This window comes from Merops nubicus, unplaced genomic scaffold, assembly GCF_000691845.1.
Source record: "Merops nubicus isolate BGI_N331 unplaced genomic scaffold, ASM69184v1 scaffold9301, whole genome shotgun sequence".
In the NCBI taxonomy this organism is placed as follows: Eukaryota; Metazoa; Chordata; class Aves; order Coraciiformes; family Meropidae; genus Merops; species Merops nubicus.
This window is the reverse complement of record NW_008587576.1, coordinates 16,374-28,653: the sequence shown is the minus strand read 5'-3', so window position 1 is coordinate 28,653 and position 12,280 is coordinate 16,374. Positions and strand designations below refer to the sequence as shown.

The 12,280-nt window shown below is 38.3% G+C and overlaps 1 protein-coding gene across 1 annotated transcript in view; it reads left to right on the top strand.

Annotated features, from left to right (window-relative positions):
* The window catches only part of LOC103781254 (interphotoreceptor matrix proteoglycan 2-like), a gene marked incomplete at its 5' end in the record, with an annotated part of 48,205 nt that overhangs the window by 26,408 nt on the left and 9,517 nt on the right, over positions 1 to 12,280 (top strand). The window contains 5 exons of the mRNA XM_008948964.1: positions 2,329 to 2,490; positions 5,116 to 5,174; positions 6,542 to 6,559; positions 8,602 to 8,846; positions 9,254 to 9,336. Coding sequence (XP_008947212.1) covers positions 2,329 to 2,490; positions 5,116 to 5,174; positions 6,542 to 6,559; positions 8,602 to 8,846; positions 9,254 to 9,336 — 567 coding nt within the window. The remainder of the gene's footprint in view (positions 1 to 2,328; positions 2,491 to 5,115; positions 5,175 to 6,541; positions 6,560 to 8,601; positions 8,847 to 9,253; positions 9,337 to 12,280) is intronic.

Below are 12,280 nucleotides of genomic sequence, written 5' to 3'. Positions count from 1 at the left end.
ATAGGTCCCAGGGAAGTGTTTGCTTCCAGGAAACAGCTCTTCTGGAGTAAAAGTTGGGGCCAAACTCTAGAATCCAACTGCAGCCTTCATGGGCCTACATGACCAAAAAAATTTTTGCAAACTAGTGGTATGAATCAGATGGCTTTTGTTTTCTTATAAAGTATAGGAATATATGCTTTCTTATATATATATCATTTCTTTAAAGTATATTTCAATGTATACTAAGAAGGTTATGATGTTGCATACAAGTAGGTGATTTTTGGCACTGGGTTTAACTCTGCATGGTTCTGTCAACTGTATGGCCATGAAACAAAGCTGGGCCAAACTGTACTTTATTCTAGAGCTTTCAGGGCTGGCTGTAGAGCTCTGATACTGTGCTTCCAAGAATAAATACTGAATATGAAACAGGCAGACAGCTTCTGACTCAAGTCCAGGGCCTGACTTTATATTACGTACCAAGAACGCTTGTGGTTTGGTTCCATGTACACCATTATTCTTTTTTGAAACAGAACTTCCAGAGGTATTTTTGCCCAGGCAGAGAATAGGGCCACTCAGTAAATCATAAAGAAACCAGAATTAGACTGTTGCTGCTACAGTGTTTTCACTGTGTGCAGTTACATCACACCTCATCAGTGCTCTGTGCGGCCAGATGACAAGACTAACAGTGAGCAAAGCTCGTCTTCTGCACCCATCTGTTGAGTCTACTTTTGGGTTTGGGGTACTGACAAAGTATTGAAACTACTTGGTGTTGCAAACAGCCATGTAGTAGCAGTACATGTATGCCCACTAATGATCTCTCTCTCAAAATACTAACTAGCTTTAAGTAGTGTACTAGTCGTTATGGTCCTTAACAATTATCGAGTAAAAAAGGGATGGAGGAAGGAAGAGAATTTCACAAAAAGATTTGAGGGCCCTTAAGCAATGTATAATTGGCTCAGTGGTGTCACCTAAACGTTTGTGAGAAAGATTTTTCCATTTCCTGCACCATATATAACACTAGCTGCAGTTTTGCTGCAGAGGTCTGTTTTGTTGGCTTTCTTTTCTCTTTTTTAATGAGGAAAAGGCAACAACTGCATGTAAATAGCCAAAGACTTTTGGCTAGTTGGCTGAAGTTAACTTAAGCCAGCCTTCCCTTCCCTCCTCCAAAAACCTTTTCATGTTGTTTTAGGACAAAACCATTAAGCAAGATCTGTTTTTTCTCAGGTCTTTCAGTATGCCACAAGGAATAGTATGCTGGTTGTAAAATACTAGGGAACGGAGCAGAAAGTATCCTTCCTGTGTTTCTCAGTCATTCAGATTAGAATAAAACTTGGAATTCCCTGTTGCTCGTGGCAGCCATGAGATCTACACTCTCCTGATGTGTTGCACAGCCACTGCTGTGGGGCTTCTTGGGCAACTGAAGACCTACTAGTTGAAGCAGAGGTCCTTGCAGGTCTCCCAGTGGCCCATTGAAACCTGAGGGGAACCCTCACCTTCTGAGGCTGCACAGCACAGGGTATTGTTTGGAATGTAGAATTTGGCAGAGGTACATTGTCTTCTAGGTGGAATAGTAAGTGATAAATGGGATAAATGCCTTGTGATAAATGTGTAAATTTTGGGTAAATCAGCCTATTGCTGACTGGGCTCAAGTGAGCTGTTTGTGTATCCACAGTTGCACTTTTAATTGCCTCATAAACTTCACACACAACTGGGTTTCTCTTTGCAGCTGAGGTCAGCTAGGTGGCCTTGCACTAGAGCAAAGATGTGCAGATGGAAAACAGAACTATCTGCAATACAAGAATTCTCAAAATATGTTCTTGCTTAGTAGATTGCCTCATTAGTTGCTACCTCTGTCCCTGAGGCTTCATGAGCACTCCATGATAGTGCAAGGCAAACAGAGATGCTGATGGCTTAAGTGAGCATGCTGTGCTTTGGAGTGCAGTTTTCACATGCCATTAAAAATTAATGTGACCATTAGTGTGGCCCACCAATAGTGCCCCGAGGTATTCCTGGCCACAGAGTATTTATGGAGAGGGCTCATGTCTTCTGCCCCATCACAAGCCAGGGAAACATCCAGGTTTGTAGCAGCTGGAAAAGTTTCTGGCCTACATGAGGAAGATGTTTGGACCCAAGCTTAGTAGTGTAGCATGCTGTTGACAGATGATGGACCATATATACATATCTAGAGATGCTTTTTACATGGAATAAATCCAGAACAGGTAGGAATCTGGTCTGTGATGAGTGACAAGGACTTATTTATTGGGAAAAAAGCAAAGGGCAAAACAGAAGAGAGAAAAAAAAAAAAGTCATTAAATCACCTTGTTTTCTCCCTTCTCCCTTGTCTTCCAGATCAATAATGAGATAAAGAAGCAGGATGAGAAGCTAGTGAAACCTGCAGCGGAGCAGATGATTGAGTTCAGCATTTTGGTGGCTAATGAGAAGTACAGTGAGGAGTTGAGGGACCCGGCTTCTGCGGAACACCAGCGGCTCTCTGAACAATTCATCTCTCAGGTGGTTACCTTCCCTGCCTTCCTTTTCCTTTTTGGTGGCTCTGCAAAGCAATAGCAGCACGTAGCACCTGTGTCAAGGGTTGACTTTTTCCCATGGGGTCTTTAGAACCATCTTAGGGCTTTTGTTGCCTGAGGCAGGCTGGAAAATACTCACCCACCACAAAGCCACACAGTTCTATCTGACATGCTGCCTATTTGAACTTAGTTGAGTGCCATAGTGTTTCTCATGAAGTTGCCTGCTCTCATTTTTGCTAGCAGAAGAGGTAAAAGTTTTTGGGATGATAGGAAGATTATGCTAAACCTCTGAACAGGGAGTTACTCTAAACAGGACCTTGCTGAGGCATAGCTTCCCCCCCCCCCCCCCATTTTCCAATTTTCTTAATTTACTTTGCCTCATGTTCATGGAAGAAACTAAGCCAGATGTTATTAATAAATTAAAAATTTTCCCACATATTTTAGTCCCTTTAAAGGTCTATTTCTACTAAGGCTAACTTGGGCCTTACCATCCTTTCAGAATTTTTCAGTGTCTCTCCCTATCAGTGTTACTGCAGAAAAGCTTTTAAACTCACAGAGAAGTCACAAGATTCTTCTTTGCCTCTTGATGCAACTTCATTAGTTCTTAATTCAGGATTTGAAAATCTTAGATTTTAAAGATACATTTAATACCTCTCCAGTGGCCATTCTGCCTGGAGTTTATTTCAGTGCTTTCTCATCTCATTGTCCAATTTGCATTCTCCCATAACTGAGAAACTGGGGAGTGAAAAAGATAATTTGAGGGTCTTAGCAAAACAATGACATGGTCTCCAGATTTTGGACTGTAGAAGACACTCTGGCATCAGTCTAGAGAATCTAGAGAATATGCAGAGCAGGTGACAGATGAAGAAACTGGAAGATGATGCAGACTTATTTCTGCTCCTGAGTGACACTTCTCCAGATGAATCATTGTCCATTGCAGTGAGATACTCTCTGAAATCTGGGCTGCCAAGACAACTCTTGCTGCTCATTTATACCCAGAACCAGCAGTTCCTGTCACCACATTTTAAAACCCTCCAGCCAGTTCTTAAACATGTGCTTAAATCCCACTGGAGTCAGTGGGAAGGAACCACAGGTTAGACTGTTTGGCACCTACTACAAAAGGAAAAAAAAAGTGTATATACATATAAATATATACACATAGATGCATAATTTATTAAAACAATATCAAGTTAATTTAATTTTCATCATTAATTAATGCTTTAATTTGTATGCCACAAATGAAGCTATGGGCCCACCAATATACAAATGCATATTTAAAATATGGTCAAATTGCTGTCTCCTAACTGTCCTCTCCCTACTGTTTCCAGTATTTTTAATTTTGTCTATAATGATGGTAATTTTATTACCATTATTTTCTTGGGGCAAAGAGCTTCTCTTTCCTTTCTCTTGGGAGAGACATCCAGGCTGCCATACAGCAGCACATCATGAAGCTTATATTTTCTCCAGCTTTGCTTCCTCCTTAGTCCCATTTAGTTGGGGTTCTCTGTTGAATCCCTTTTACTGGGGCTCACCCTGGGCCAGATGGGAAAGAGATGTACTCTTCATTGCAGCCAAAAAGCATCACCACAACTGTCACAAGCTGGAGCTTAGGCTAGACATCTTAATTTTCCTAGCTGTGTGGCCAAGTAGCAATGCCATAGTGTGTGTGTGGAAGAAATGTCAGATGGGACAGAGTCCACCTGGCATATGGATGTTCCACTCCTTTGATCCCCTGCCTGGTTTTCTCTCTGCTTGGATAAAGAAACTCATGAAAAAAAGAAAGTCAGCAGCACTTCAATTGTTTAAGTCTCACCAGAGACATTTTAAAAATAGGGAGACTGGAGAAGGGAAGAAGAATTTAAGGAGTAAAAAATAGTCCTCAACTGGCAAGGATTTTTGGGTGGGGAAATGAAATGCTGAAGCAGCATGAACCTTCAATAGTCTCTTTCTTGGTTTTGTCTCCCATAACACAGTTGACTATTGACCTAGGCTTGGATGTGCTGCCATTTTGCTGCAACCAGTTGGTTTTTTTGACTAGCACTGTCAATCACTCCTGAGCCCCTGGTATGCTTAGGGCATTGGGGATGAGCCATGTGTTGCACTATGTAATGCATTTGTGCCTCTTTGGAGTCTAAGAGGTCCCTGTCATGCCACAGTCGCTGCTCCTCTAAGTTGCTAAGGCCCAAAGCATTTTCCTGAATTCTTTTCAACCCAGAGAAAATTTGGAGGTAATGGAAAATTTGGGGCAGAGAACAATTTGTGCTGCATGAAGAAGAATGTCCTCTGCTATGGACAGTGCAGATCCTCTGCAGAGTCTGAATTTCCCTGTTTGAATGTTTCTATACAGTTCTTCTGGGTATGCTGGATGGTGTTCTTCATACTTTTTCTTCTCCCTTTCTAATAATGGAACAACACCACTAAAACACTTCTTCCATAAAGAGAGAGAATATTCAACCATTTTCCTCCTAATAGATCTAAGAGCTTAGATACATTTTTAGAAAAGGTTGAAAATTCCTCCTGATTTTTCACCAAACAAGTAGGATGGAGGAAATCCATGTTAAGAGTAGGATGGAGGAAATCCATGTTAACTTTTTTTTTTCCCTCAAAACAGATGAAAAGTGTATTTGAAGGACTACCTGGGTACAAAAGCATCCACATCCTGGATTACAGGTAAAAAGATACTGATGCATTTGTGGTGAGTGGAACTGATCCTGTATGACAGTGCACTGTGCTAGCACCACACTTGGAAGAATGTTGGGCATGTGTGTGGGAGCTCCTAAGATGCATTAGCCCAAGGACAAATGTTTTCATAGCTGGTACCTCTACACACAGAGGTTGAAATAGAAATACAGAACTGTGTGTAAATGTAATTATCTCTTTTTTTGCTCCTGGCATTCACCAGACTATCTGACATGATATCCTTGCACTGATTTTAAGACCAGGCATTCTTATTCAAGATTCTATCCTAAAATTAAAAGAGATCTTTTCTAATTTAAAATTAGTATCTGGTACTTCTTCAGTGATGTCCTAGTATTAAACAAGGAAAAACACAGAAACCTTTTTGGAAAGATGGGATGTATTTAATTTTTTTTTTTCATCTTCTTAATGTTAATTTGGGGTGATACTAAGGGTTGGAGTTTGAGCTATGTAAATCTTCTTTTAATCAAAGCCAAGGTGGGTGAATAGATTAATAAATGAAATGCAATGTTTTAACTCTTTTTATTAGAATTTTTTTTTTAAAGTCTGGTTTCCTGAAATCACGTTGTGCTTCAGAATGACATTTTAAGTTAACTTAGAGGAAAAAGGGCTCCTACATATTACGCATGAAACTTCTGATGTCTGAGTTTTGGGGTACATGGGTCATAAATTATGATTTTTCTTGAATGGACAGGATATAACTTTCAAAATCTAATGTGCCTGTTCATGACTTAATCTAAATTGTGTTTTCTTTGAGACTTTGGAAGATATGTTTCTTAGAATTTATTGGCTGGAATATTCTAGTAACAGAGCAGCTATAGTGAGAAAGGTTTTATGGTTGGAACCCCAGACAGTGTGCAGCTTCCAGCCTGGGATGTACCAAACCCTTCCATCTTGGTGTCTGCAGTCTCATTCATTTGCAAGCTCTTGGTCCATTTGAGAAGACAAATAAAAGGTTGATATTTCTGGAAAAGTATCAGAGCTCTGTCTTCACCTGTGGATGACAAAAAAAATGTGTTTATAAAGTAAACTTTTAGGTAGAATTAGTGAGCCTTGATTTTCTGGGTAGTCACAGCAATTTAACCACATTATTTGCAATAAGTAGAGATGGCTCTGCTCTTCTGATTCCTTGGAATCAACAGGAAATATCTCACTTCAATAAAAGCAGAAGATTTCTTTATGTAGCAGAATAACCATGCAACTTGTAACTATTTTGCTGTGTGCTTTCTCAGACTTGTGTGCCCTGTAGAATACCAAAGGAAATTTGTTGAAATTAGAAGACTTGAAATCATAACATAAATTTAACAGATTTTATTGTTCTGTTTTGTTTCTATATTCAGGTCTCCTGAGGAGGACAGGTAAAGACAACTTTTTTACAGATATTATCATAACACAGACAGAAAAACATATTTAGCTGGAGGACACTGCTTTGGGGATTTGTAGTTTTGTCTCCAGAGTGAGATAGTTATCCAGCCATGAGTATTATGTGAAGGAGTTCTACCAGAAATTGCAAGTAAACTGATCTATTTTGATTACAGATAAACATAATTTGCTTATTTAAGTCCTAATCATAAAAAAAACTACTTGCAGAAAATCTTCCTAAACGCAAGATAGCTACTGGGATAACTTGTGTGTAGGAGTGTCTTTTGTGGGAAAAAAAAAACCCACCAAAATTGCTTAATGATGACTCAAGATCCTTATACTTTGCAGCAAATTATTGAATAGACATAGGATGATTATTGATAATGATTATATAAACAATTACATATAATAATGAGATTAAAGTCAGTAAGAAAACTTCAGTAAAGGCAGTTGACTCACCTACTTCAAGGTCAGAGGTGCTGCACATCTTAGGAACAGTTTTATAAATGTTCCTTAGCAGAACATGGGATCAATCTGGACTTGGTTTTTGTAAGACAAGTGGAGGTTAAGCATCCAAAAATTTCCTCCTTTTAGTATTTTAAGAATTTCACAAGACAGAAAATGATCCACAGCCTTTACCTTACTAAATGTATTACTTTTGTGTGTGTATTTCTCAGCCAAGGTATTTTGACAAACATTTTTTACTGAGAATGAGCATTTTAATTTTAAAAGAAAGGTCAGAAACCACAAATCTCTCTATAAATAATAGTGACTTAAAGCCATCCTCTACCATTTGGCATTCCCACAGGCAAAGATGCATGAGATTATTCATAAAGGCTGTGTTGCCAGCACCAGATATTTCAGCCCTTTGCAGACAGAAGATGGTGTCGTAGTTATTAGGTAGGAATTACTAACTGGAACTGCCAGCACAGTTGTATTAAAGCTAAATGTGACTTTTGAGGAGTATTCCATCTTTGCTACTGTGCCTTTTTATTACTCCTGTCCTCTTATATTTCCTTTGCTGACAGTTGGTGCCCATGGTGGGCTCATTTCCATGATAGAGCCAGCAGCAAAACTCCAGGAGGCTCCTGGTTTTAGCCAGTGTGTTTGTTGATTGTTTCTGCTGTATCTGGTGCTGGTATTTTAGAGACTTCTCTGAACAGAGCCACTACTTTAGCTGCCCAGGCCAGCCCTGTGGAATGAGAAAAACCTGCCTTTGGAGCACATTTTTCTAACACTTCCTAGATTACTTCATTTTCTTGTTGTGCCCTGTCTATAGCCAAAATATGTTCTGTTTTCTAAAGCTTCCTTGTGCCTATACCCAGTGTATGGTAAACGTGGTTGCTGCCCATGCTGTCCTGTGGGAAAGGTCATCTAGATGTAATCAGGAAAAGAAAATTATGGAAATGGAGGAGAGTTAATACTTAAAAAAATCTAAGCTGCACAGATACAAAATTTAGTTAAAAAATAAATGATTGAATGAATCTAGAAAAATGTTCCAAATTATAAGCTGTATTAAATTCCATTTTATTGCTAGTAAAGACATTATTTCAAGCAGACTGGCACTGCACAGTGACAGTGATTAGGGCTTCTTCTTGCTACTGGAGATTGCTTCCACACACAGCTTGTTTTTCCTGGCTATTGTCTTACCTCGGAGCCATCCTCATCGTTGGCATGATCTTAAAATCACTGGTGACACCACTGCATGCTGGTGGGCCCATTGACAATGCTGGAAGAAAACCACCATTTGGGTCTGTCTGCCATTCACTAGGAGAAATACAGAGCTGGAACCAGACCAGATATCAGGCTGTGGTAGCCTTTTCCTTGAGAACTTTGCAAGAGTGGAAAGCACAGGCAGGCAGACATAAGCATGAAAAGAACTCAGTTGGTTTTATTTAGCAACCTTTAAAGCAATACACTTTTATATTAAAAAAGGATATTGACACAGGTTCTTGGGGGGAAAAAAATCATAGTTTTTTCTATATGTTGGAAAATGTTACATTATTCATCTGTGTTCTCTTTCTTTATACAACTGAAGTGGGGTGGAGGTTCACTATGCTGTGACCTTTGATGGAAAAGCCATCAGCAATGCTTCCTGGGACCTGATTAACCTTCATTCCAACAAGGTGGAGGACAACTCCTTCATGAGCATAGAGGATAATCCAACAGCTGTGTACACCATCAGTGATTTCCAAGATTATATTGCTGAAATCCTCCAGAAAAATGCCTTGTTTGAAAACACTTCTTTGTCTTTAGACCCTAACTCTCTCCAGCTTATTAATGGTGAGTATTAATTATGATGAATTGGCAGGCCACAAAGTGGAAGTTTTATAAATAAATCTCAGATGAACAAATTATTCAGCTGCTCTCTGAATAATTAAACAGAAGCAACAAAACCAATGGTGGTGCAGCTTGTTTTGCTCTGGTCTTTACCATGCCATCATTAGCAGTAGTATCCCATTCTTAACCCATTAGATTAACCTTTTTTATTTTTTTTTTTATCTTTGACACTGAGGTTTGTGGTGTGAAATTTTGGCAATAGTTCCAAAAAATTTACAAGGATAGAAGGGGTAATGTGGTTCAAAAGTCATACACTACACCAAGATAAGAGATGTTTTCTCAATCTTTCAAAACAACTTTCTCACACTGCTACTGCTGCCTTTAGATCCCATGTATTTATCTTTCCACAGTGAAAGAGATACAACACCCTACACCAGAAGACCCAACCTGGATTACAGAGCATCCAGTTGTGCTGGAGCGCCCGGAGTTTGATGTGAGTGTGGTTCTGAGCCTCTGGACACATTTGAGCAGCTTAAATCAGGAAGGTGGAGGTGCAATTAGCACCCAGAACTTCTCTATCCTGTAGTTCATGCTCATCTGATAATTTGATATCTGTTGCACTACAGTTTCCTGTGATTATTTTATATTATATGGCAGTACTGTGTTCCTGCCTCTGTTTTTCAGTCTCCCTTTGGCTGTTTTTTCATGATATTTAAACTGTAAATTGCTCTAAAGACATGATTCTTCCTGTAATATTACCTTTCTTTGGACAGCAAGAAATAGATGTAAGCACTAAAACTGGCTGCTAGAAGAGATAAAACAAAGTTTCACATGCCCCTTAAGTTACTGTATTGTGTTCACTGAAAGTTCTCAGTTCTATTTTAAAATTATGTCCACCCCTTAATGTGCAAGCAAAGGAAACACAGAAAAATAATAGCCAGTGTGTTTGGTGTTTTTTTTTTTTTTCCCTCTTGAAACTGTAATTATCTCCTCTGATTACCTCTGGAACAACCCAGGACATAGCCTGAAGTTGCCCATTGGACAGAAGACTTGGTATCTAACAGTGTCCATACAAGTCCAAGGGGCTTTAAGCAGCTCTACCAAGTTAGGTGCCAGCAACACTGAGATCAAGTCAGTTCTGCTGACAGCTAGAATTTCTGAGTGATGAAGCACTGGTTGGGCTTAAGGATTTATCCAGTAGTTTTCTGCTCTGCACTCTGTTGGTAACACAGATGTGCCTTCCAAGAAGAAATGAGCTCGGCCAACTTCTGAAATTGGTAGGGAAGCAAAATTCGTAGTTGCTTCACAGAACCCAAATATTCCTGTCAGAATGGTTACAGGTGTATTATCCTTTATTTCATGCCAGTTCCCCCTGAGTTTTAAAAACTAATTATTGGTGTCTAAAATGCAAATTCATATGCATTTGCCTTAAATGGCTTAAAATGGTGTGGATGAACATGAAGTTAACTTTTAGGAAAGGGCTTTCTCTTTACTAGAGCTATCTAACTACATTAACATGTTGCAGAGGTTAATTTTAGTAAGACAAAGAATTCTATCATCTTTATGTTATATCTGTGAGTACTCTGATAAATGTGCAGGCAAGAAGATTTTGCAGTAGAGGTAACTTTACAATAAAAATTTTCAAACCAATTTTAGGGAATAGTAGGTACAAGAAAAAAATCTGGAAGTTAAATTTTCTATTTGTGGACTACAAAAACTAATGTAATCTATATCTTCAGTCAAAGACTCTAATTTTGTAAAAGATACTGAATGTTTCCAAAAACCAGCTGTGTACAATCTGCAATATACAGATAATTTGGGAAGCCACTCCAGATAAATTTAAGAAAATTGTAAACATGCTTAAACAGTAAACAAGATTGAAATGATTAGTCAATTACTTCTCCAGATGTCAAAACTTTGTGGTTCAAGTAGATGCTGTTAAGTAGAACTGTAATAATTTTGCTATTATTTTTCTTAGCTGATTTGATAATAAGGTGGATTTGTATTATCATACATGCTCATGACATAATGTGGGACTCTCATGACTTCACCTTTGAATTGCTAGCAGATGGTATCAAATAGTCATGAATTCTTTCCTTTGAGTTTTACAACTCTCTTAAAGAGAGAAGAAAAAATCAAGTCTAGTTTTTGAAATTTATATTTTCTTGTTACTTCTGTTGAGCTGTAACAGGTAGAATGCTCTGGCTTGCTGACTACAATGCCTTTCTGGCAGCAGAAAATGGAAAGTCAGGGGAGGGGATTCTGTGTTTGCAGTCATCTGTCATCTTTGTCAGCCTTTCAAAAGACATTAGCAAAACCCAGAACTTGCCAATATGATATTAAACCTGTTAATATAATATATTGCACTGTAACAAGAATCTTAGAATAATGTTGGTTGTCATAGGAACACCTATCCACAGTCAAATAAATGATGAAGTGCAATCCTTGGCAACAAAATGCTCACATAAAAAAACAGATAAAAAAGTATTGAGAAACTATTGCTGGTAGTCCTTATTCATTCTTTATGGAATTTAGATGTGTAATTTGTTTCTAATTTTGCACAGTAACTTTTTTTACAGCTTTATTTATAGTGGCCTATCTTGCCAAAAAAGGTAATTGCTGGAGCACATGTATAGATGATTTATACACTTTTCAACTGATTGTTACCATATAAATTAAAAAATGTGGAGACTGTGGTGGCATAAAAACTGGCTATAAAAATGTGATTGATACAGGTAGACAAATATTTAATTAAATACCTTAACTGGCTTCTTTCCAAAGCATTCAAATACAATTTGAATGAAGTTTAAAATGTAATTCACCTATGTTTATACCCAGAGCAAGATTTCAAAAAAAAAAAGAAGAGATTAAAGAAGAGATTAGGCAGGAATGAACTCTCATATGGATTACAAAAACCTGTGTCCACTGCCCACTTGATTTTACTAGTTAGCAGTTAGCACCATCAGCAATTGGTTAGTGAAGCAGTAATCCCTGAGTTTTAGTCAGACAGCTTTGCTTTTGTAGCCTCAACCAAGTAATCTCTGAACTGATTTTTCCCCATTGTAATTACCTCATGAGGCACCGTGGTAGTAGATTAATATTCAAAGATGAAGTGTGCTAAGTATTCTAACTGTAAACCAAGTAATTATTGGGGTATGGAGTAGTAAGTAAATAGTGTGCAAAGTGGAGATTTACAAACAAATTTTCACATTTCAAACAATTAGCCAATTCTTTGTGCATAGTCTTTGTTGTTCACCATTACTGCTGAGAGGGTTTGGTTTTGTTTTTCTTCTGCATGGGCATTTTGGCTTTGAGACTAAAGTTCTTCTGGGTTCTAAATGCTTTTGTTTATATTATGGTTTTTGCTTTTCTCCTGCTTGCTCACTGAAAAATAGCAATAAATGACCACAGGGCAGCATATGTTCAAGTTCCATATT